Genomic DNA, 23,816 nt, shown 5'->3' with positions numbered 1-23,816 from the left:
ACAGAGGTGAGACCACTGCAACTCCTCTGTTTGGAAGTAGTTCCAAGTGGGAATTTGCTTTTAAAAAGGGAAGTTATTTAGGTCACACCATAACTTTCTCCCTTGCCTCAAACAATCCTGTCCAATAATCCAATCTGTAAATGTTTTAGCAATCCTGCTGCGTTGTTGCAGTGAGTGTATTTTTAGTGTGTAACACTGCTTCATTTATATACTTATTTGGTAGTGTATGCCAACCCTTCAGATGGAAATGTTGTCCAGATGTGCTGGGTAGGACAGTCAGGGCTTCTCAACGGAGATGAGATGGAAGATTGCTGCAGTGACAATGTAGAGAGAGCCCCGTGAGTTATGTGTAGGGACAGCTGCAGCCCTTCAGCACGCCAGTGCAGCAGAGTGCAGCTGGTGCCTTCAACTCCTGAAGCTCATGCTTTCTGAGCCCTGCTACCCTAATCATAAGCTCTGGATTGGGCCAGGGCAGGTTACAATAAAAACTATTTGGATAATTAGGTGCTAAATCATTCCTAAAGCTAAACTTTATCATTGTCGGCTTGACACAGCTCACAAAGCACCCAGGTGCTGGAGCACGTTAGTGGCTCTTTGAAAGCTGCACTGGTTTCTGCTGCTGTGAGAGATGGGCCACAGAAGAGGCTCCAGGTGTAGATTAGTGCTGACACAGACTGGAAACTTCCTCTTTAGAAGGAATTGTGGAAAGAACAGAGTGTGAGTAGTTGTTCAGCAAAGATGGCTTTAATAAGTTGGTGGGTTTGGATCACCTTACACAGGGGTGATTCACTATCTCCTATTTTGAAATCAGTTAAACTGGTTCCATGGATAGCAAAGTCACCTTCTGCTCCCCACCCCCCCACACAAGGAGGAGATGATTCTCTCACTTAACAAAGACAAAGACAGGTAGTTAAAGTAAGGATGGGGCGAGTGATTGCTCTCTCTGTACCTTAGCAGGAGTAAGGACATGTCCAGGTCTGTGTGGCTGACAGCACCTTAAATGTGTGTTCAGTGAGCACAGCAGGTACAGAGTCAGGCAGGTTCTGACCATTTAAAGTCACCTACTCAGAAAGCAGCCAGTAGGTACATGGGTTATCTGCTTCAAAGGCAGCTAGGGCCTCAGAAAAGGGCCTGAGGACTGAGGACCTCACTGAATGATAGAGTATTGGTCCCACTGAGTATTTTTTTTTTTGTAATACACTGTGATATTGCCCAAAGTGAAGTAAAATTCATAGTTCTGATAGAATAAGGCTCTATAAATGTACATGTGGCATGAGCGCACCTCCAGAAAGCTGTTAAGCTTTTCCATAGTGTTTGAAACAGTCCAGCAAGCTCAGGTGGCCTTTCAGGGGAGCTCTTTTTCAGTTTCTCTGCAGACACAAATTTTCACAGTGGACATTTGCTGCAGCAAAGCTTTTGGGGAAGATGTAAGTAGGAAAGCATAAATTATCAGAATTACATATTCTTTAAGACAGATGTGTCCACAGGGCCAAACAGCCTGATGATTTGGGTAAAGTTGAAGTCTGTGGAGACAGCTGATATCACCATTTGTTCTTACTAACTGAAGAACAAAAGTTTCATTGCCTGCCTTTCAAGCCCTTTGCCTGTCTTCTTCCTTTCTCTGAGAGACTATCTCCCATAGAAGTATGTTCTGTCTCACAGACATTTGAACAGCCGACTGATTGATGAATGTCAATGCTACTGAGGGAAGAAGGATGATTTTGGTTTTATGGCCTTTTCAGTAATACAGTTTTAAAAATCTAGCGCTTCAAATATGAAGACAATCTTCTATCATCCTCAGAAATTTGTAGCAGTAGTTAATGCCCTCAGCCCTGTTTGGTTTTGGCTTGGACTACAGACTTCAGCTTTCATCTGTTGGATCTTGCAACATGATTGTTTTTAGAGGGAGTGCAGCGCTGGGAATTAGGTTTCTGTTCCCTAGACCAAGCTCATGCTGGGAGTTTGGTACAGCCCGAAAGAGCCAGCAAGGCTCTTTGGGAAAGTGCAGTCAGAGCTGTAACACTTGGCACAATTACCTTTGCTATTAATTTGAAATAGTCAGTCATCTGAAACATGGCTTTTAAACCTGTTAACAAATAATTAACTGCAGCACAGGCTCTTGGCCCAGCAAGGATGGCTTCTTAAGCCTGAGTCTGCACTGTGTGAAAAACTGTATGTTCTGAACTTTATAAAGGAGCAATAAATCTATTTATTAATCTATCTCTCTATTAATCTATTATTAATCTATCCTCTACAGGAGATCTGATTTCATTTACATAATCCCAGAAAACATCAGCCCTAAGTAATTCAGGACAGTGAAGATCACTGTGTGTCAGCATTGCTCTGGGCCCTTGGGCAGCCCTGTGTAACGCACACTGGCAAGTGCTGACCTTCCAGCCAGCACCTGAGCAGCAGGCAGCAGCCTGGGGCTGTCACTTCTGCTTCACCTGTGCCTCGCTGGTGGCTGTGTGCTCACGCAGGACAGTGCAGGCTGGCCTGAGCACTGGTTACACACGCTGACCTCTCCAGGGATCAGCCGCAGGCAGCTGCTGAGCTCAGTGCTGGGCACAGCCTCTCTGGAAACCCACCCTCTGCCCCAGTGGTGCCTCCAGATGTTGGTACTGCACAGGAGGGGAAGGACAGAAAGCCTGACAAGGCTGTTTTTGAATGATCTGACACAGGAATCACCAGGCAAAATTGTTTGTTTGTTCTCGGAATCAGATCAGACCATGGAGTGCAGTGGAGAGCCCACAGCTCGAGCTGCTGCGTTTGGGGAAGGTGCTGACCACAGCTCTGGTCAGGAGCAGGGTCTTGCAGCTCACAGAGCGGCAGGACCAGAGGGATCAGGAGTGAATGCAAGTGTCTGTGGAGCTCTGGTACCCAAGGGCTTGATAGGCAGCTGCTCCTCCAGCCTTTCCTTAAAAATTCTTCATTGTGAAGATCCTCTCATCTCCCCAAGGTACTTTCATCCAGGGCTTGTATTTCATTATCATTAGAAACTTGGTCAAAGTTAAATATGTTTCTCTTGCAGTCGAGCTGTTGTTTCTAATCCTGTCATTCTGCTGGCTTTTCCACAGTGATCCTCTGCAGCCCTCAAGATTTTTCTGTAGTACTTCTGCCCAGCTCCATTTTTACTAATTTTCCAGCTCTGGCTGTGGTTGAAATGCATTCTGAAAATTTTGGACAGCTTCTCTCTTTTATCAAAACTGCAGTCTCATCCAATCTAGCCACTCCAAGGTTGTTGGAATCTCTCCAGTTTAGCATATTCCAGAAATCCTCTAAGTATGCTGTCTATTCCTCATCCAGATCATGAAGCAGTTTAATGGCATTGAGCTCAGGACAGAGCTGTGTGCAATCATTTTTTGCAATGACAGTGAGTTAGTCTTTCCAAACAGGGGCTTGTGCCAGCTGTACTCAGGTCAGGTTTGCCTGTTGTTCTGCTGAGACCATCTCATGAGCATTCACAGAGCATCAGCCCTTCCCTGGGCTGGGGTGGGCTGGGTGCCCCAGGGCTGCCACTGCTTTCAGACCCCTCCTTAGAATGAAGCTGGTCCAGGTGCCTGGCAGCAGCACCAAGCAGTAACTGTGGTCTTTGAGGAACATCCCACCTCCTCTTCTGTGTCAGTTTGGAGCTAATGGTAATGAGAAAGGCTGCTGCAAATGCCTGCAGTGGGCATTGAGCCATTACCACTGCTGCCCTCACCCCTGTGAGATCAAAGCCTTTGCAGAAGTTTTCTGCAGCAGTTCAGTGCCTTCACCCCAAAAAGGGAAAGAATCAGATGCCAACTTCAAACCTGCCTTTAACTCCTGGGCTAACTCGCAGGGCAGGATTTGGGTATTTTTTGTGAATGTCTGTGGGGGGATTGTGCATCCCCTGTGTGCCTGCTGGCCAGAGAAGCTCATCGTGGGAGTGATTCCTCCCAGCTCTTGCCACTGTGGTGGACTCAGAAGACAAAGCCCCTCCTACCTTGGGGTAGCAGAGCCCTGGCTTTCTTAATCCTGGCACACTTGGGAGGGAGCTGTGTCAGCACAGGGGGTTTGGAATCCCAGCTGGCCAGAATGGGCTGGGCTGGTTCCCCAGTGCCACCCACATAGCACAGCTCCCTGCTTTGCCTGGGCAGCCCTTGGGATTTCTGTTCTCCTTTGTCTTGTGCAATGCCCAGAACTTAATGATAGCCCTCTGTGCTGGCTGCGAATAGTCATGGAAGCTCACTGCATTACCAAGATGTTTTCCTGGCCCTGGCCACCATCCCATCCCACCTCACCCACTTGTGGCTTTGGAGCACTGTTTCTCACATAGCTGGGGTTCCATCAAGTGCAGCATGAGAGCTGAGGAGCTGTGTCCAGCTTGCTGTGTCACAGGGAGTCCATCTGTGCCCATTTGCTGGCTCCAGGCTCTGTGCCCTTCAGGTTCCCCTTGTGCCCCTCTGCTCCCCTTTCCATCCCCCTCTCCTGAGTGGCACCGGCAGCTCAGCTCCCTCTGCTAACTGGTCCTGAGCCTGTGGGTGGGAGCCAAGAGCACCTCCAAAGGCAGAGAGAAGGGGTGACCTGGAGGGATGGCTCCTGAAAGGGTCCCAGCTGGGGACACAGCGCCTAATGTCATAGCAGGGCTTTATCAGCAGTGCAGCACCCAGGAGGGGTGAGGTGCTTGTCAGAGGTTTGGGTCAGTGGCACAGTGACTTGCACAGCTGCTCCTGGCCTCAGTGTCTTGGTGGCACATACAGAGCTTTTTCAGTTTCATTCCTTGCAGGTGCAAGCTTTGATTTCCCTTTCAGGCTCTTATCCCCCCTAGCAAGGGTTTGCTCCTGCCTTTCATTACTATACCAGACATAGTTGATCTAATGGCTTCTGCAGGTGGCGTGGGGTACAACAGGGTCCTGCCACGGTCTTCAGCTGTCATCCAGAGTCAGAGTTAATCCAGGAAAACAGTAAAAATTAGTAATGTATATTGCATTCCTCCAGTCCATACGCTTTCCATTAGGTGATCTTCCATCCTCCTGAGCACAGCAAGGAAACTCTGCCAATGGCAGTCTTCTGGCTCTGAAAAGATTGGTCTTGCCTGGAAATCCAATCTCAGCTCTTGCATTCCTGGGCACACTGTCTGTTCAGGGAATAGTCTCCCACCTTTAAATCCAGGCAGCAGATGCTAGCCATGTGCACAGCCTGAAAGCCCAGCAGCTCATGTGGCAGCAGATGTCCCGGGCTGGGGGCTGCACTGGGGTCCCGTGTGCTGTTCAAGGTCTTCCTGTGTCCAGGGCTCTGTCAGGGGAGTGGCCTTGCCCAGTGTCACCACATCACTCAAGTACAACAGCCAGGTCAGGATGGGAATGAGGCACAGTTAATTCTTTCGGGAGATCACATTTTAGGGTTTTTTTGTTAATAAACTGGTGAACAAATTCCTCAAGATCCCCAGTGTCAAGAGGTTACAGAAAGTGAAACATTCAGCTTTCTTAAATAAACTTTATTTTCAATTACTCCCATACTTTAGTGGCTCAAGAACAACAGTTCTGTAATGAATGTTACACAGCGCAAACTCCATCAGTAATGATGTGCAGCTGAAGAAGGGGAAATAAAAGACATTAATTTCTAGGTGTGACTACACATGCTAAGTGTAGTCTGGTCTCTTTGAGGTGTCATGAGCAGTCTGGGGCTCTGCTGTGTGAGATGGAGCTCCATGTGTGCAGCTGCAGAAAGGGAGTTCCCCCACTGTAGCTCCTGCTCCAGACAAAAAGGGGTCCAGAAAGCTCTGCTTTTAGTGCTGTTGCATCCCTAGATTGCAGGGCTAACTCTGACCTGGTTTTTTTATCCTTACTTTTGCAGAGAATGTGATCAATGGGCAGGACTACGAGGTAATGATGCAGATTGACTGCGAAGTGATGGACACCAGGATCCTCCACATCAAAAGTTCATCTGTCCCTCCATACCTCCGAGAGCAGCGCAGAAATCACACCGACACCTTCTACAGCTCCTCCCCTTCCGTCCCAGAGACACCCCATGCCCTGAGGGCCATTGTCAAATCCCTGCAGTAGCTCTTGTGACAGGGCACAGGGGAGCACCGGCATGCAGCAGGTCCTGCCACCAGCCTGAGCCCCTTCCCTGGCAGGTCCTGGGGCTGCTGGCACATGGGCACAGCAGGGAGAGCCCCCTTTAGCTCATTCCTGTGCCTGACCTCACCCAATGGCCGCATCCTGCCTGGGGATGATGCAGCACAGCTGGCTCCTCCCCAGGGACAGTCCTGGGGGCCCCTCACAATGTGGGGGACAAGGGCCATCCCTGCTACTTAGGCACTGTCCAGAGTTGTTGGTTTTCATTTTTGTCCCTGTTAGGCTGCCTGAGGAGGGCTGATGAGCCAGAGACAAGGCACCAGACACCCACACTTGGGATGGGGCTGCTCTCCCTGCAGTGTGCTTGGGCAGCAGGAGGAAGTCCAGCTCCCAGCTTCGGGTGCTGGGCCTGACCAGACAACCCCACTCCTCATCATTCCCTCCCAAATACTGCCTGTGCAGCCTCCCTCAGCAGGAAGCCCTGGGATGCAGCAGTGTAGTGGAGCAGCAGCCCAGCCCAGCCCCTCAAGAGGGTGTTGAGGCCCCTCACTCACCACTAAAGCACTACGAGCAGAACAACCCCACTACCCCGGGGCTGGGCTGCCCAGTGAGGCAGTGCCCACCCTGCACCTGCCTGGCTCTCCAGGATCCTGCTGCTGCCTTCCCCAGCCCATGTGGCTGCACGGCTGAAGGCTTGGCCCAAAGGAGGTGATTTCATGCAGCAGATGCATTTGTAAAGTTCGGGGGTTTTGAGTTTTGGGCTTTTACTCTTCTTGGTTTTTGTTTGCGTGGGTTTTTTGTGTGTGCTATTTAATACTTTTCACTGCTAACAACTGCCAGTGGAGCAGTACTGGCCTTGCTGGGGCAGAGGGGATGCTTCAGTTCCATGGGACAGAGCCACAGCACCTTCTCCTTAAGCCACACACGCGTCACACACACTCAGCACCACACAGCCCTCTCTGCCTCGCCAGCACAGCCAGCCACTCGCTAGGCAGCAGGGGAGCATTCCATTGGCCCCAAACACTGGCCACAGCCAAGTGCTGCCATTGCAGAGCTCTGTTCACTGCTCCTTGTCTGTCAGCCGAGCCCCAGGCCGGAGCTGGGCCCCGGAGCTCCAGCACATTGCTGCTCAGCTGGGATGAGCCACCAGCAGAGCATCAGCCTTGCATAATGACTTCAGCATGTTGTTACATTACTTTTTCTTCTATGTGCAATTTGTGAAGAGGATGATGAGCTTCAGTTTGCCAGCCAGCCAGCTGCCTTTCCTTCATGGTTTGAGCGCTAACTGGCTCACATGGGGTTATTAATTATTAATTATCAGTTATTATTATTGTTATTATTAATGTATGTGTGTGGCTGTTAGGAAATACAGGTTGATCCCTCAGCAAGACAAAGAGCTCCAGGGGCAGTGAGGAGGAGGATGAGGGGCAGTACACCCCTGTGAAGTATGTGCCTTTCAACAGCTCGGGGAAGCTGTGCCCTTTGCCACGTCCCCGGCAGCACAGGCCCCATCCTCGCAGAGGGAGCCGGGCTTGGCTGGGCTTGGCTGCGCTGCTCTCACCAGTTCATTTTCCTGGCCTGGCCCCACCTGACCGTGGGCCAGCTCACAACAGTCAGAAATAAAAGCCCCAGCGGTGCCCCAGCCAGAGGCACACAGCTCCCCCGCAGCCATGGGTAGGGGTGCTGGCTGCTCTGGGGGTATTTGCTGCCAGGGAGCTGGGGAGGGGACTCAGGTGGTGGCTGGGCTTGGCACAACCTTGAGAAGGGCTGCTGGTGGGGGGCTGGGGACACCTTCTATCCTGTGTAAATCTGTTCTCTGTGTCCCTAGTACTGAAGGCAGTAAAATCCTTCTTTTATTTATTACTAATAACTTCATTATTGTGCTTGTTAATATTGTTTTCCTTAGGCAAACTACTGGAACACCTGCCTTGGCTGTCATCTCTTGGGCTGTGCAGTGTGGCTCTGCTTGGCACAGTGTTGGCAGTGCCCATGGCACATCTATCCTCTCCCCCTCCTGCAGCTGGAGAGCAGGTACCCTACACGAGCTGCTCACCCAGAGCCTGCCAGAGAAGCCCATGAGGGCTGGACAGGGCATGTCACCCTGCCCCAGTACCAGTCCCAAGCAGCCTAAAGCCCTCTGGAGTTTGTCCCCATCAGGTGTATAAACTGGCTCTCCCCAAACTAACCAAAACCCATCCAAAACACCCCTGTGCATTGTCATGCCCCCAGAGGGTGAACCAGAGCCAAAGAAAGCCCTGAACAGCTGCGAAGGTACTGGATCCTTTATTACTGACAGCAGGTAAATATAAGATGCTAATGGGCAGGAGGGCAAGGGCTGTGCTTCTCTGAGGGGATCCTGATGGTCCAGGACCAGGGTTGGCATGGGAATTAGAAGGATTGTAGGAGGTGGAGTGGCACAGCCCCTGCCCAGGCAGCCCAGCTGAGCAGAGCCTTCACCCAGCAAATGCCAAGGGGGACTATTTGGGTTACAAAATGAACAAACAAAAGCCATCTATACATATTTACAGCATTCCCCTCCTGCCACCAGCTCCCTCCAGGCATGAGTCAGGGCTCGGGGTGCGCTCAGCCCCCCAGAGCAGAGCCCCAGCTGGAGGGGACAGTCCTCGACAAAAGTGCCAGCACCAGGGGCTGCTGGGGCTGTGCTCGCAGCCCCATTGTACAGCAGGATCTCCAAGGGGCCTGCTGGCCGTCAGCTGGGAAGATGGTCCTGAGAGATGGGCCATTCCCATGGAACATGCAGGTCCTCCACCAGGACAGGCAGGCAGCAGCATCCTGCTGGGCCCTGGTACGTGCAGCTTTGCACTGGTTCAGGGTGTCTTGCTGATCATCTCCAGCTGAAATCATCCTCAGGAGGACCGTGTTTGGGCCACATCCTCTTCCCTGGGTAGGAGAGCCAGGCCTGCCCTTCCAAAGGAGGACCTCAGAAGGAAGGAAAATCGGAAGCAAGGATACAGCAAAGACAAAGGGGGTGCTTCTGGCCTGGGGATCGATCTACAATCCACCATAAAAAACCAGTTTGAAACAAAACCCATCATTTACTCTTCAATTTGTACAAAATAACAATAATAACAATAAAAATAATAATAAAAGGTGCTGGTGGCCCCTGGCTTGCAGTGCCCCACTGTGGTGGGGGGGGGTCTCAGTAGGCAAAGATGACATGGTAGGTGACTTGGTGGCCATTGTCCCAGGCATAGAGCAGGCGGTCCTTGGGGTTATAGTCTATCTGCGTGGTATAGGCATACTCGTTCTCAAAGAGCAGCCTGGGGATGATCTGCGTGTTGGTGTGCGTGTCAAAGGCGTATGAGATGTTGGCGTTCCTCTTGTTGTAGCTGTCGACTGCATACAGGACCCCACAGATGACAAAGCAGTTCCCATAGAAGTTCTTGCGCAGCCCCGTCCGCCATGTGGTCTCCTTCTGGGTGCTGAGGTCGGCTGCGTTCAGCTTGCTCAGCACGATCACCTCCTGGTTGAAGCCCTCATAGCTGATGGCTGGGTAGATGACCCACAGGCCGTTCTCATCCACGGCAAAGTCCACGTCAGAGTGGCCTCGCCACCGCCACGGGGTGGACTCCTCGTAGGCCACGTCGTGCAGCATGGCCCAGGCGGCCACGTAGCGCTGCTTCAGGTCGTACTTGATGATGTTGCGCGTGAAGGCCCGGTTGTAGTAGAAGGAACCGTTGTAGACAACGTGCCCTGTCCCAATCCAGCTGTACGGGAGCTTGTAGGAGTTGCTCCAGCGACCTGCAGGGCAGACACACCTGGCTGCTGAGACTTCCCTTTGCTGTGGGGTGAGTGGCCATGCCAGCAGCACCCTCTGCCCACAGCTCTGCCTGCACTCCCTCCGTGGCTGCCAGCCACAACCTGAGATGTCCCATGCACTGTACCCCACACACCAGGTGCCAGCACCCAAGAGTGGAAGGTCCCTAGGCAGATCATCCCCCCATGATGCAGCATCCACAGGAACGAGGATGCTGCTTGGATCAGCTGAGTGGTGGCTAGCATGGTATCAGAGATGGTGCAAACTCACCTTGCTTGAAATTGTCAAGGTTCCTGAACTCCACCAGTGTGTTTCCATAGTAGTAATTGGTGACATAGATCCGCTCCTCCTGGGCCAGGGGGTCCTTCATCCAGGCTCCCTCGTTGCGCCCGTAGGTGTTCTGCGTGGTGGGCCCGGAGATGGTGGATAGCGTGTCCTTGCAGCGCCCTGCGTGGGCAGGGAAAGGCTTGTGAGGCCAGAGGCAGGGTGGCCATGCTCTCCCTGAAGGCATTACCCCCCACCAAGTCCCTTGCTCACCCAGCAGGTACCCCCTGCCACCTTGGCTCTGGTGCAGCTTTGTGAGGCCCAGCAGGACTGGCCAGACCCCATAAACATCTCCCCACAGCCCCAGCCGAGGCTGCTGACTGACTGAGGTCCCATCTCTTTTTGCTCTGCCCAGCCCAGCCCCTAAAGGTGGGAGAAAACTACAGTAGGTTCCAGAGTTAATAATTAAGCCTGGCACCTCGGTGAAGTGGTATCCTGCTGCCATCTCCATGACACCTTCCACCTGTGACCAAATCCAGGTGTGCTGTGCTTTGCAGGACACACTGGGGGCAAGAGCCAGCCCCCCCTCACAAAGCTGGATGGGCACAGAACCTGCAGGCACTCACCAATGATGTTCCTGATGTCCTCCTCCTCCAGGCCCTCCTTTGGGGTGGCAGGGATGGCCAGGCTGACCGGCATTGCAGGGGTGTTTGCCTGGACCCAAGCTCCTGGGCTGGGCTCCATGTCACTCCAGCCTCCAGTGGGGGTGGCAACGAGCAAGCTCTCTGTGGCTGTGGCCACCACTGTGCTGGCCATGCCTGCCGGGAGCTGTGGGGTCCCCTCCTCCGCCAGCCCTGCCAGGGCAGTCATGGACTCCGGGGCGGGGATCAGCCAGCTCACGGCGTTGGGGTCTGGCGTGGCAGGGGACAGCGGCACCGTGGATGTCACAGCAGTGCCTGCAGCTGGCAGGGTGGTGGGAGCTATGCCAGGGGTGGGTGGCCACCCCACTGGGGAGGGTTTTCTCATGGGCTCGCCTGCCCTGCTGCTGGGCCTCAGGAGCTGGTCCTCTATCAGCAGATCCACCGTGTTGTCCCCGCTGAACAGCTCATCCGCTGCCAAACACAGGCACAGGTGTCAGCCCTGCAGCCAGGCTCCCTGAGCCAGGCCCCTCCAGCCGGCTCCCTGGGCACTGCTGCAGGCTGGCTGGTTCTAAATCCATCTGAATTCCCTCTCCATGTCCCCTCAGAGAACTGCAGAGGCTGACTGCCCATGTCAGGAGGTGAGTGAGGCCCCATCATGGTGACATCCACCACCTCAGGCCAGGCAGAGCGGGAGGTGATGGAGATCAATTCTGCCCTGCCACCTCCCAGAGACAGGGCAGGATGGAGACCCAGCTGCATTCCAAACCAGATCCCACTCACCTAACCCAGGATGCCAAAGCAGGAGCCTCAGCCAGGGCACGGGGATCACTGGGATTCCCCAGCCAGCACAGGCATCCTTTGCTCCTCCTCATCTCCAGGAGCTCACAAACCCCCACAGGGCAGGGCAGGGCTGGATGTCCTCGCTGCTGAGCCAGTCTGCACAGCGAGGGCACTCGCCTTCCTGCCCTGCCCGTACTGCCCGTCCTGCTGGTCCATGAGGGCTCATCCCCTGCTCCCAGCACGGCCAGGGCCATAAGCCCTGAACTGCCTTCCACCACAGCAAACACTGCACAATCCTCCCGGGGTGCCATCGGGCGGGCAGGTTTGAAACACAAGGATATTTAATAAACCTCCATTTACTTCTGGAAAGGTGTTGATGCTGGGTGTTTTGAACCAAAGCAGTGAGCTATTTCCTTCGCTACCAGGGATTTTCCATGGAATAACAATGCTGTGCTGCCCTGCATGCACAGCTCAAAGGCTGCACAGCAATGAGGTACCAGCTGTCCCACCTCCCCCTGCTGCTCCCACACACTTTGCCCCCACATTCCCAGGGGATGAGGCACTGGCTTTGCTGCAGGATGCAGCCACCATCCCACCATGGCTGCATACCCAACTCACGTTGCTCCTCGATGTCATTCTCTGACTCGGTGGACTGGGCTTTGTAGTAGGTGACCCCTCGGACAATGGTGGGCTTGGAAGGAGGCCGGCTCCTCACCCGCAGCTTCCTCTGCAAGAGCTGCTCAGGCTTCTTGTCCTCCAGAGAGTGCTGCAGCTCCGAGAGGGATTCCACAGAGTTGATCTGCTGGGAGATGGTTTCATCCTTCAGGAATCTTTCTTCATATTTTCCCTGGAAGAGACACAGGAGGTTGTTATCAGATAGGCTAGAAATGCCACGTTTTGGTGAAAGGGCAGGTCAGGCTGCACAGCCCCATGCTGGGCAGAAGGATTTGAGCTCCCTCCCTCCTCAGGGTCTCCCTCAGTCCATTCTGCCATGGGAAACCCTTCAGGACACAGCAGGGTGGCAGACCAGCCCTGCTCCTGCATATCCTTGGTGCCCCCCTGCAGTTCTGGGACTCGGGGCTCCATAAGGCACACGCTGTGGGGTGCAGGGCAGGCAGGAGAAGTAGGGTCATTCCCTGGACCCTACTCCCTACCGTACTCACTGCCAGGGGCTGGTTCCAGCAGCTGATCTGCAGAGTGTGCAGTGTGCACTGAGCTTTCACAGGGCAGAGAGGCTGAAGGCATCTTCCCAGCAGGACGGGAAGCTCCTAAGGCAGGGACCAGGAACCCCTCCAGGGCAAGGACCAGTTGCCACAGCTCAGGTCCTAAGGATTTCATCTCATTAAAGAAAATCGAAAAGCCAGCCTGAGGGTTGAAGTGGTGCCCATTTGGCTGACAAGATGGGCCTTGCTGCAATTAGCAGTGAGAAAAGGGGAATATTGGGAAATGAGGTCACTCAGGGTAATAAAAGCCCCATGCTCTGCTCCCCTGCCTGGCTGGGGCTGGCTCCTCTCCAGCAGGCAGCAGCTGCTCAGCTCAGAGAGTGGGGAGCAGGGGAGTGGGGCTGGGAGCACAACTGGACACCCCCGCCTGGGCATGGCTCTCCCTGGGGCAGGGAGCGCTGGCACAGCACAGTTGGTGCCATTTCCCCACCTGCTGACACACAGTGCACGTGTGGGAGCCCACCCCTGTCCCCAGGGGCTTGGGGAGCCATCACCACACAGGATCTGCAGAGCAGGGGTGGAGGGCAAGTGCGGGCTCTTGCCATCCTCTGGAGATGAGCACCCCTGCTTGAGCTGGAAATTATGCACTAACTGTTCCCCCCCTGCCAGACACCTCCTACTGCCCTGCAGAGGGACACTGGGGTGAGGGCAGGACACTCCAAGAGCTGCCCAGCAGGGATCAGAGGAGCACAGGCCATCCTTGATAGTACCACTGAAGCAGCAAGAACTGCGGGACACCCTGGACAGACCTTTTCCCAAAACTCCCCACTCACATCTCTCTGGGGCTGCACAGAAACTGCTGCCCCAGGCAAAGGATGTCCCCATGCTGGGCAAACCCATGGGGACCCCACAGTCTGGTGCTGGGTGCCAGAAGCAGGGGGATGCCCAATCCCCTGCCCAGAGCCTGCCAGGCACAGGGGCTGCTGGTGGAGGGGTAACTGCATGGCTGGGAGAGAGAGGAGGCAGGCGACAGGCTGCCCCTCCACTGAGCCCCAAGCCCTGCTAATCAAAGGCTCTGTTTCCCAGCGCTTCCCAGCCGGCCCCACAATGACATCACGTTTTCCAAGCAGCTCAGCCACCGCTGACCTCGAAAACCAACAACCCCGTGGGAAGGGGGGAGGCCGAGGGAGCAAGCTCCCTCTGCTTCCACCGACATCCCATCCCAGCAGCAGCTGGGCTGTGCCGAGACACACGGCTTGGAGTTGGAGGCACATAAATGGGAGAAGAAAATCACCCCAGGGCAGGGGCCATGTCCAGAAGAATCCCAGGGCTGCGTGAGCAGAGCAGTGACACCGAGCTGTACCTCTGAGTGAGCAAAGGCAGCCTCAGCATCCCGCTGCAGAGAGCTCTCGATGTCAGCCAGGCTGTTGGTGAGGAGCCTGGAGCAGTTTTCCCTGCCAGGGGGATCAGGCAGACCCTCCTCCCCGCTGGCTCCTGCCTGCTGGCTTTCCTGCGTCAAGTTCCTGGACATGCCCTAGGAAAGCAGGAGAGGACACTTTAACGATCAGGGATGTTCTGTGGCCCCCAAACCACAGGCCTGGAGCTCTGTGCTGCCATCCTGGGCTCACAGCTGGGGATTCTCCATGAGGCTAGGCACTTCAGCTGCTAAGAAGATGCCCATGACCCCAGTGGGATCCAGGAATCCCATCCCTGGTGTACATATCCCAGATCCACTCTTTGCTGCAGGTTCCCATAGAGTGGGAGAGTGGCCTTGAGGCTCTTCAACCCCCACCCTCAGCCACATTTGCCAGCTCACAGAAGGAAGAGGAAAAGACAAGCTGAAATACCTTAAGTCAGCCTGGTGCCCTTTACCTGTGGCAGCAAGTTCATCTTGCATTTATTAATCCCACTTTCCTGGCCTAGCCACACAGTGCCTGCACTCAGGGACTGCTGCTCCCCGACACCTTCTGCCCCCACAAAATCTGAGAATCTGGGGACAGGACAAGAGCCAGTGACCCTCAGAGAGCTGTCCTGTGACAGGGACAGAACTGGGGCTGGTTGCAACTCACCCAGCAGGCAAACCTCTTCACCCTTCTCAGTCCCCCAGGCACAGGTACACCCTGTACCCAAGGGATTGTTGCAGTCTCTGCTCATCACTCCTTAGGCTTCTACACCTCAAACAGCAACTGCTTTGGATAGGTGGCACATGAGTCAAAGCACTTTAGCACAGGCACTGGGGATGGTTACCCTGATCCTTCATTTTCAGTCTGTTCTGTCATTAATTTCTCCTAAACCCCACCGTGACCTCCATCTGTGACCTCAAAATTGCCAGCTGATGCAACAGCTGTGAGCTGAAAACAAAGCAGAGGAGCTGCCTCACTAGAGAAGGCACTCCACAGATGAAGAATTGGGGATTCCTTCCCTCTACCGACACCGCTGGTCTAAAATACCTTGTTGTACTGCAAAGAACTCATGAAACCTTCCAAGTTCTGCAAACAGAGGGTCAAGCCTCAGCCCCCTCCACGGGCATCTGAATTCAGAGTCTTTACTCAAGAATCATGAGTTACCGGGACACTTTGAGGCTGAGTCCAATGGCACAGGAACTCTCCAGCAAGCGTTTTGTTGCAGTCAGCAGAGGAGCAGGGCATCTCATGATGCTCTCCCAGGAGCAGCGCAGGAGCAGCTCTCAACACCATCCTCTTTTGGGGAGGATGACTGATTCCAACAGCCCCATGTCCTAACTGCTTCTCCTCTGCAATTTTTTGCTTGTAACCTGCTAAGGGATGAAATCTGCTTCCCCTTGAGTGGAGAGGCAGCCCCAAGGCCTGGCCTGTGATGCTGCTGAGGCTCTCAGCTGCTGTGCAGGGCAGCAGCTGCCAAAAGCACACCTGCCTGGGAGGGCGATGCTCTGAAGCCACGCCAGGCTCCAGTTCAGCATCTCAGCTGTCCCTGCTGTCACAGCCCACGGCCCGTGCAGGGCATGATCCTCCTCCACATCCTCTCAACAGGAATTCCTGTGCTAAGCCAGCAGCAGGAGGCATTTCACACCTGCTGCCTGCATCAGCTCGGCTCTGCCCCAAGCATTGGGCAATCTCCTTCTAACCAAGGCCTCTCCTGCCTTTTTCCATCCTGTCCAAGTGCCCGCAGGCAGCTTCTGCTGTTTTTACATGATACTGCAGCCTCACTTCTGGGAAATTAGAGAACCCTGTGAATTCCCTGCTTCTACACCTCCACAACTCCATCCCAGGCCACACTCCTTCAGCTCTATGGAGCTTTCGGCCCATCTGTCTCCCTGTGACAGGCTGTGAGCGGAGTGACCAGGCTGCAAAGGTTACCCCATGTGCCCAACGTGCCACCATCACTGCTGGCTCTGAACCCCCTGCATAAAGTAGCTGGTATGCAGGGTCACTTTGGTACTGGAGCAGAGTGCAGTGATAACCCCACCTGAAACAATCCCTTGGCAAACCCAAGTAATGACTGAAGAACACATTAAACTACAGAAAGAGGGTGGGATTGCGAAGGGGAACATTGGTGCTTTGATATTTTCAGACCTCAAAACCCCTTTTGGGTCAATTTCCATGCTTGGAAACTCAAAGCCCCCCAGGCAAGTGTGCTCCCCTCAGCAGCCTCCTTCCTGACCCCGGGACGGAGCATGCCGTGCCTTCCCTGAACACTCTGCAAGTGGAATTTTGGCTTCATAAATCATCATCGCCTCTCAGCTCCCGGCTGGAGACAAACAGGGCTGCTCCACTCCGACAAGAATGTGGAATTACCGTCCCAGATATGGACCACGGGAGAAAACTCCACTATTTAATCTGGCAACCTGTTGCTACACAGCCGAGCACAGCTTCAACTGCAAACCCTACTCTGTGCTAGCCAAAGAAATATTAAACTATATGGAAGTGAAAATTATTTCACTGGAAGTCTGCTCTAAAATTAAATTGAAGGTTGAGGGTTCTGCTCTGTTTTAACACAGGCCAAGACGTAACTTGGTCCTTCAGGAATGTGAGCTCCTTGGCTCCCCACAGTCCTGCTGAGTGTACCCCAGCACCAGCCTCGAACCTCTCGCCCCCACATCAAACAGCACAAAAGCTCCTGGTTGAGAGCAATCATCACACCAGCACACAAGTAAAACTGAGAAGAGGAAAAACTTAACAGCAGGGCCTTCTGACCCAAAGGAGATGCTGCTCCTGCTGAGGCCACAGCTGGGATCCCGCTCCCAATGTAAGCCCTGAAGGACTGTGAGGGCTGGAGAGGGTCAGGGAAAGCTGGTGGGGTGGGGATGCACTGAGCACTGCCAGTGATCCGGTCTGGTTCAGACATCTATGTCTGGTCTGGTTTAGTTTCAGCCAAATAGTTAATTAGCATTTCTTCCCAGGCAATGTGGCTCTGAATGTACCAAAGGTAGAAGGAACTTGGCTGGAGGCCAGTCCCACCAAGGGCAAGGACTTTGAAGGAGAGCAGGACTCACCTCCTCGAGCTTCTCCACCCGACCCACCAGTTTGGTTGTGACTGAGTGCAGCTTCAGAAGGTCTAAGCCATAAAAGGCACTTTCCAGCATCTCCATGATGGAGGAGAGCTGCAAGGCAAGGGGAGAACAGTCAGGCAGCAGCACTTGCTGTAACATACCCTCATGTAGCTTCTTCAGCCGAAAAGTGCACTCCACCTGAGCGCAAGAATTTGCATTAAAAGGCAAGATTTCCCTTACACAGCCCTGCTGCACTGCTGCCCTGGTCAGAGCACAGCATGCAGAGTGACACTCGCCACCTCCACAGAGCCTCAGGGCTTCAGGAGCACATTTTGGGTGCTGGGATTAGTAGCAGTGCAAGGTGAAATGCTGCTCTCTTTGCCAGCTCTAGGCAGGCTCTCCCTCAAGCCCAAAGGGAAAGCCCTCCCACATCCCTCCACCAGTGATGTGACTGCCAGCAAAAGAGGCAACAAGAAAAAGGTAGCTCAGTTTGAGATCAGACTCTGAGTTCATGCCATCCCGTGCTCTTTTACCTGGAAAAAGAAGAAACTTGTTAAAAAGTTTTAAATTACTCTCAGATTGCAAGAGTGAAGTAATAGGAATTGGGTGCCAGCCTGGCAACAGTCACCATCAGAGAAATGCTGCTCTCTTCTGCAGCCACTCATTTCACCAACACCCCGTATTTAAGTCACGCCTGTGCCTGTGTCCTGCCCAGCATCAGCCCTAGGTCACCCCAGGGAATCTGGACAGCAGAGCCCTTGTTCTGCATTTTGTCCAGTTTCTGGTGCTGCGCCATAGAGGACAGTGCTGAGCATGGCATGGCTGGTGGGAAGGGCTCCTGGGCCACCTCCTCCTGGTCCCACGTGTCCCCACCATGTCCAGCGTGGTGCTGGAGACTCTACAACCCCAATGGCTGAGCAGGATTTTCAGTGCATTGGAATTACTACAGGGTGGTGACATTTTCTCCCAGCCGCTACAAACTGGTCAGCAGAGCTTCATAAACATGGGAGAATCACAGGCAGCACTGCTGGCAGCACTTGGAGTTTCCACCCCAGCCTCTGTAGCCTCCCTGTGGAGCTGAGAGCAAAGGAAAGATTTTTTGGGCCAGATAAAATGACAGCATTAAGAGACAAGAGCTGTTTTATGGCTGTGCATCCACTTTCCACTGAGAGCTGGATGGAGACGACCGATACAATGCACACTGCCTGCCAGACAGCCACTGGAGACAACCACTTTCCCTCCAGGCTGGAGAATTTCCATCAATGCACAAAGGTTGCAGACTGCATTAACCTTCTTCCAAAGGATCCTGAGCACAGCCTCCTTGCACTGACTCTGCACCAAGACCCCCAAAACATATGCTGTGCCTGCAGGCAGCATGCTGCCATTTCCCAGAAATAGATCTGAGATAAAGCTACTCCCTGCCAACACCATGCTGACCTTCCCCCAAAGACCACACTGATGTTCCCATCAACTCACTGCTTCCCTCCCTTCACCCACCGTGGACTTTGGCTCCCACTGGTCTGATGGTCCATGAATTCCCATTGGACCTTACTGAAGGCAGAGATGGGACTGAAACCTTCAGCTGGGAAGCCCAGCGCAGGCATTCGACTGAGTTTGGTTGCCCTGGGCTGTGTTCCTGCTGCCTGGATTTCTCTCTCTTTCTCATCATTCCCTCAGGGACTCATCCTCCAGGGACCTTCCCACGGCTCTCCCACATGTGGAGTACCCAGGGCTGCTGTGTCAGGTAATTCTGGTAAAACACAACATACAAATGACCCTGTGCCCTTCCTCCTGCTGGATCACGCAAGAGCAACACTTGTTGCACCAGCAAAGAGAGTAAAACCCTTTGGGGCTGCTAGAGTTGCGGGGTTCACTCATTGATAGGTTGTGGGGGCTGTTCCTCATAAGCAGCTTAAGAACTGGAGCTGTGTCCTCTCCTTCTTCCCAGCCTCTCCTATAAGAAGGGGCTGTTCCCAGTGATCCTGACCCCTGGAGGGGCTCTGTGCTTGGAGGGAAGCCAATCCTGTTGCCCAGCTCCCGGGCTGGACACTGGCAGCACAGAAAACCCCCGAGTGTGTGTGTTTGGATAAACCTTGTGCAACGCCTGGCCGCCAGCCCTTGCGAAAGGAGCAGAGGGGCCGAGGCCAGTTCCTAGAGGACAGCCTTTCACACCACAGCTGGCTGCAAGCAGCGCCCGGTGGGAAGCACTGCCAGAGCCAAGGGACAGCCAGGCAGTTCTGCTCCTCCTGGAGGAGGATGAGGAGGGAGCTAGGAGCTGCTGGTGCAGGAGCTCTGCCTGCTTCCCGGCAAGGGACCACAGGGGTGGCTCTGTCACCTCGGGGGTGTCCCCTCCCCTAACCGCAGAGAGCTCACGACTCTCATCTAAGGCCACGTGGGACCTACTGGCTTTTCCCCAGACGAGGAACCATCAAACAACTCCAGACTGGGACTCCTCCTCCCCTGGAATGATGGATTGTCTGCCTGTGCCTGTTTATCTTCCCTAGCTGCAGGGGAGCTTGGACATGAAGCTGCTAACTGTCTGCAGTCGGGCAAGATGAAACACATCCTCAAGCTCCAAATTAATTAGAAAAAGCCCATCGTGGTGGCCTCAATGGCAGCTGCCCCATGGCACCTTGCAGACCACCCCCCTTCCCACCCAAGAGGGATTTAGGGGCACAAGTGCCACCAGTACCCAACCTGCCACTCCAGGGACTCGCCGGGACTGGACCAAGCCAGTGGTACGTTCTGCTGCCCTGCACTGGAAGCAAACTGGAAAACCCAGCAGGGTCTGCTGCCAGCTGCTACACCAGCAAAAGGAAGCATCCCGTAAAAGTCAGGAGTACTTAAAACAAACACTGTCACTTTTGGAAAAGAAGTATATATTACTAGAGAGACAAAATACTAAAGAGTAGAGAAGTGTCAGCATTTAAAACAATAAATCCATCCTGCCATCAGCCAGCTGTGCATCACACCCTCACGCTGACGCATCAGCAGCTTTCAGACCATGGAAGCCAAATCAGCTTTTTTGCGTGGGTCCTTGGGAGTCCCTGTCTGCAACAGAAAAAAGACCTGGCAGCTGCTGAGGGGAGCAGAGCTGTCCTCCAGGGACATTTGGAGCTGGACAGAGGGCAGGGAGCAGCCCAGTCCCTACTGGGCTCTCAGCACAGAAAGCCGCAGTGGACCCCAGGCAGCACAGGATGAATCAAGTGAATCATCCACTGCAGCTGCTCAGCTCAATCCCTTAAGCTGAGCTTGATTTCTATATCAAACATGCAGATATAAATATAACTAGGAGATGGTTTAAGAAAAATGTTCGGAAATAGAACTTTTTTTCAGAAAAAACTCTGTAAAAAAAAAAAAAGGGTTCATAAGATGACCTTGTCCCCAAAGAGTCAGGAGCTGAAGCTGCTCTCCTACCTTCAGGTCGCTGCTTTCTGCCTCCCGCAGCTTCTTCAGCCTGAAGTCGCCCTCGCAAGGGTTGAGAGCTGATGGGGGGGCCACGCAGGCACACTTGCAGCTGGGTCCTGACGTGATGGTTTCCACCGTGTAAAAATCCTCAGCTCTGAAGGCGCCCTCGTTAATCCTCTGGCAGGCGCCACGGCCCAGGGGTCTGACCAGGCATTTGCAGCGGCAGTCGGAGCCCTCAGACACCGCCTTCACCTTGTCGTAGTCACCTAGCAGCTGAGCACAGGTCACCAGCAGTGAGAAACCTCCCGTCCTCCGCCTGCACGCCCAGGGACAACCACGGCCTAGAGCTCAAGGTCCAAACAAGGACACTCTTGATACCCTGAGTCTCGAGGAAACTGGCCAGCTCTTCCAGAATCTGCCAAGCCAAGGAGCTTTCTAGAGAGCGCAGAGCTGATCACTAACTACAAGGGGAAGAAAAACTGCCTTCTTCCAAAGGCGTATTTTTTATTGCACTGTGCACAGAACGCCGCTTTGAATTTTGAATACAAGAATTTTCAATTTTTCTGCTTTCTTTTAATGCTCTGTGTGCAAAAGACCCAATAAGTCACCTGCTACCCAAAGCAAGACTGTTTTACACCGGCCAACAGGGCAAGGGTACATTGGAAGAGTGATTAAAAGCCACCCTATAAGCAGTGTAACCTGGTGGTGAAGCAGTACTTCTGATTAGCTCTATACAATGCCAGGAATTTCCTTTACGGAGATTTGCAGACAGCGCTTCTGGAAGCCCAAGCACAAAAATAACTTTGGCGGTACATTTGCAATAGTCTCTGCGTTAGCCATTTCCGAGGGCAGATAATATGCTGCCTGATCAGCCAAATCTAACAGAAACCTCCACCGCATCCTACTGGCAGGGAGAGAGCCCGGATCCTTCCCCTCGGCACACAAAGAGGCCCCACCAATTCTCCTCTCAAGGAGTTTCCCTTTTTCTGAGTCTCCCCGGAGAAATGATAGGATGGAGTCTGTGAAGTGCTCCCTGATGGGCTTCAGTGATTTCACTGCGCCCTTCGTAATGAACTTCCTCCAGCGCACATCATCACTGAGCTCCACCGAGAATGTACACCCAGCACCACCCAGGATGTGCGCAGCATCACCCAGCACCACCGACAACCTGCACCCAGCATCACTCAGCGTGTGCACAGTATTACCCAGCAGTGCCGAAAAGTCTACACTCAGGAGCACCCGGCTCTGCCGAGCACCTACAGCACGCAGCACCAGACAGCGCCCCGCAGGGCGCGCACAGCCCCGCCCGGCAGCGCCCAGCCCCGCGCCGAGGCGCCGCAGCCCCCGCGGTACCTGCGAGAGGATGTTCTCCTGGTTGTCCGCCTCGTCCTGCAGCGGCTCGGCGGAGGGCCCGGCCGTGCCGGCGGGCTGGGTCCCTGCCCGGCAGCCGGCGCCCAGCGCGGCCAGGCAGAGCAGCAGCGGCAGCGGCCGAGCCATGGGCGGGCGTCGGAGGGGGCCGGGGCCGGGGCCGGCGCGGAGCCGCCGCTGCTCGCTCAGGTGCGGAGCGGCGGGGCGGGCGGGGCCGGCACGGGCTCCCGCCCCGCTCCTCCTCCTTCCCTCCCTCCCGCTCCGACCTCCCACCCTCCGCCCCTCCCTCCGTTCCTCTCCCGGTCCTTTCCCCTTCGGCGGCGGGACGAGCTCCGGGCGTGCCCGAACACCCGACGGCGCTTCCCACCTGCAGCGGGGGCTCCCCACAGCCCCAGCCCGCTGCTCGGGCTCCGCGCGGCACTCGGGCATCACCCGCCCGGAGAAGGCTGCGGGGAGCCCCGGCACTGCTCTGGGGAGCCGCCACCCTCCTCCCCAAAGGGCCTGCGCTGCCAGTCGGCACTCGGCGAACACGAGCATCCCATCCCTGCTGTGTGCCAGGGAGCTGGGGTGAACGGAGAGCCATCCTTACGGCCTGTCTGGCCCTTTTTCCAGCTCCAGAAACAGTCTGGCTCTCACCCTCCATCCTTTGGGCGGCAGGGAAGTGGTCCCGATGGCACGGCTCGGCACACCGCGGCTCTCAGTCGCACTGCCCACACTGGGGTCACACAAGCAGCGTGTTCCAAGAAAGGCTCCCAGCCATGTGTGTGGACCTCTGTGTGCTCGCTTAAATTCAGGCTGACGCCGTCGGGAAGCGGCTGTGCTCTGGCAGTCCTGTATCCTTGTCCGCCTCCTGCCAAAAGGAAATGTTCTGGACTCGCTGTTCCCGGGGAGCGCAGGCTCAACATCTTGTGCTGCGGAGGGCTCTGCACTGCTGTGACAATGGCTGGGCCTCACCGACACAGAAGGGAACCCGAGGTTTGTAAGGTGCCCTTACAAACACACCAACCCAGGGCAGCACAACACCAGGTATGGCACACGTTCACATTTCCTCCCAACATGCCCACAAGTTGCGGGCAGAAGTCACACGCACGGCAAGTGGCACGAGAGGCCATGTAAGCTCTTGCTGAAACAAGGCTGTGCGCAAGCCAAGCGCCCCCGGTCCCTAATGCACACATGTTCCAAAACCACCCCAAATCTGGTGCCTGCAGCCCTGGGACCAGGCTCCCTCCTTGGGGGGACTCCAGCGCCTCCATTCCACCCCTCTCTCCCACGGTAGCTCTGCAGGGATGGAGCTGCCAGACACAAAGAAAACATCTCCTGTGAGAGAGGAAGCGGCTGTGGCAAGGGGATGGTAGACGATGCTGACCTCAGGATTCGTGTGGGATGGCGCTGTGCCTCCCTTTCCTCTGGCCTCCCTGGGAAGGGAAGCCTGCGGAGAAGGGGGCAGGGCCGTGTGGGTCCCTGCAGCAGGGCTGAGCAGCACAGAGCAGGATGGGAAGCAACAGGGAAGGCTGGGAGGAGGACAGTCAACCTTTGGCAACTGGAGAGCAGTGGGAGGCAAAGGCATCTCTAAAAGCCTCACCCGACCAGCCTCTCTCAAGGAGAATTGGTCCCTTGAGCACAGGCTCTTTCACTTCTGTTTCCATGGCTCAACTTCCCTGAGGACAGCTACCCCATCTGTCAGCACAGGCTGTCCTGAGGCTGCCAGGCCAGCGTTTCGGGAGTCCCCAGCTCATGCCCAGCTAGCCCAGAGCACCAGACCCCCGTGCAGTCATGGCACTGCCAGGGCTGGCAGTGACACCAGCCCAGAGAGCTGCCACAGCAAACAGCACCTAAAACTGTGGAGGCCTCTTCCTAATGATCACTTTCAAAGGCTGGAAAAACATAAGGAAAAAAAATCAC

The 23,816-nt window shown here is 54.6% G+C and overlaps 2 protein-coding genes across 4 annotated transcripts in view; one reads left to right on the top strand and one right to left on the bottom strand.

The window, feature by feature from the left end:
* The window catches only part of ATF6 (activating transcription factor 6), an 80,841-nt gene extending 71,683 nt beyond the window's left edge, over nucleotides 1–9,158 (top strand). For both annotated transcript variants that reach the window (XM_050977236.1, XM_050977235.1), the window contains exon 16: nucleotides 5,821–9,158. In XM_050977236.1, coding sequence (XP_050833193.1) covers nucleotides 5,821–6,029 — 209 coding nt within the window. In that variant the 3' untranslated portion in view covers nucleotides 6,030–9,158. The remainder of the gene's footprint in view (nucleotides 1–5,820) is intronic.
* Nucleotides 8,309–22,043, bottom strand: OLFML2B (olfactomedin like 2B). Of its 2 annotated transcripts, none has more exons than XM_050977234.1 (8): nucleotides 21,900–22,043; nucleotides 20,556–20,819; nucleotides 17,142–17,249; nucleotides 14,034–14,204; nucleotides 12,117–12,354; nucleotides 10,713–11,198; nucleotides 10,093–10,269; nucleotides 8,309–9,806 (listed from the first exon to the last, which is right to left on the bottom strand). In XM_050977234.1, the coding sequence occupies exons 1-8, from the start codon at nucleotides 22,041–22,043 to the stop codon at nucleotides 9,205–9,207; spliced, it is 2,190 nt and encodes a 729-aa protein (XP_050833191.1). In that variant the 3' UTR covers nucleotides 8,309–9,204. The 2 variants fall into 2 exon arrangements, with proteins under 2 accessions (XP_050833191.1, XP_009097828.2); XM_009099580.4 differs by having other exon boundaries at nucleotides 12,126–12,354.
* Between the last annotated feature and the right edge of the window lie 1,773 nt (nucleotides 22,044–23,816).

The sequence above is a fragment of the Serinus canaria genome, chromosome 8 (genome assembly GCF_022539315.1).
Source record: "Serinus canaria isolate serCan28SL12 chromosome 8, serCan2020, whole genome shotgun sequence".
In the NCBI taxonomy this organism is placed as follows: Eukaryota; Metazoa; Chordata; class Aves; order Passeriformes; family Fringillidae; genus Serinus; species Serinus canaria.
The sequence above is the reverse complement of the archived record's forward strand: the minus strand, read 5'-3'. Positions and strand labels throughout refer to the sequence as shown.

Bases quoted from the DNA above. Each gene is read 5' to 3' on its own strand.
- OLFML2B (XM_050977234.1), bottom strand. From the start codon at position 22,043: ATGGCTCGGCCGCTGCCGCTGCTGCTCTGCCTGGCCGCGCTGGGCGCC. The intron at 17,250-20,555 runs GTAGGAGAGCAG...CTTGCCTTGCAG, and splicing joins CAGAAAGCAGCGACCTGAAG to CTCTCCTCCATCATGGAGAT. The intron at 11,199-12,116 runs GTATGCAGCCAT...TGTGTTTGGCAG, and splicing joins CGAGGAGCAACGTGAGTTGG to CGGATGAGCTGTTCAGCGGG.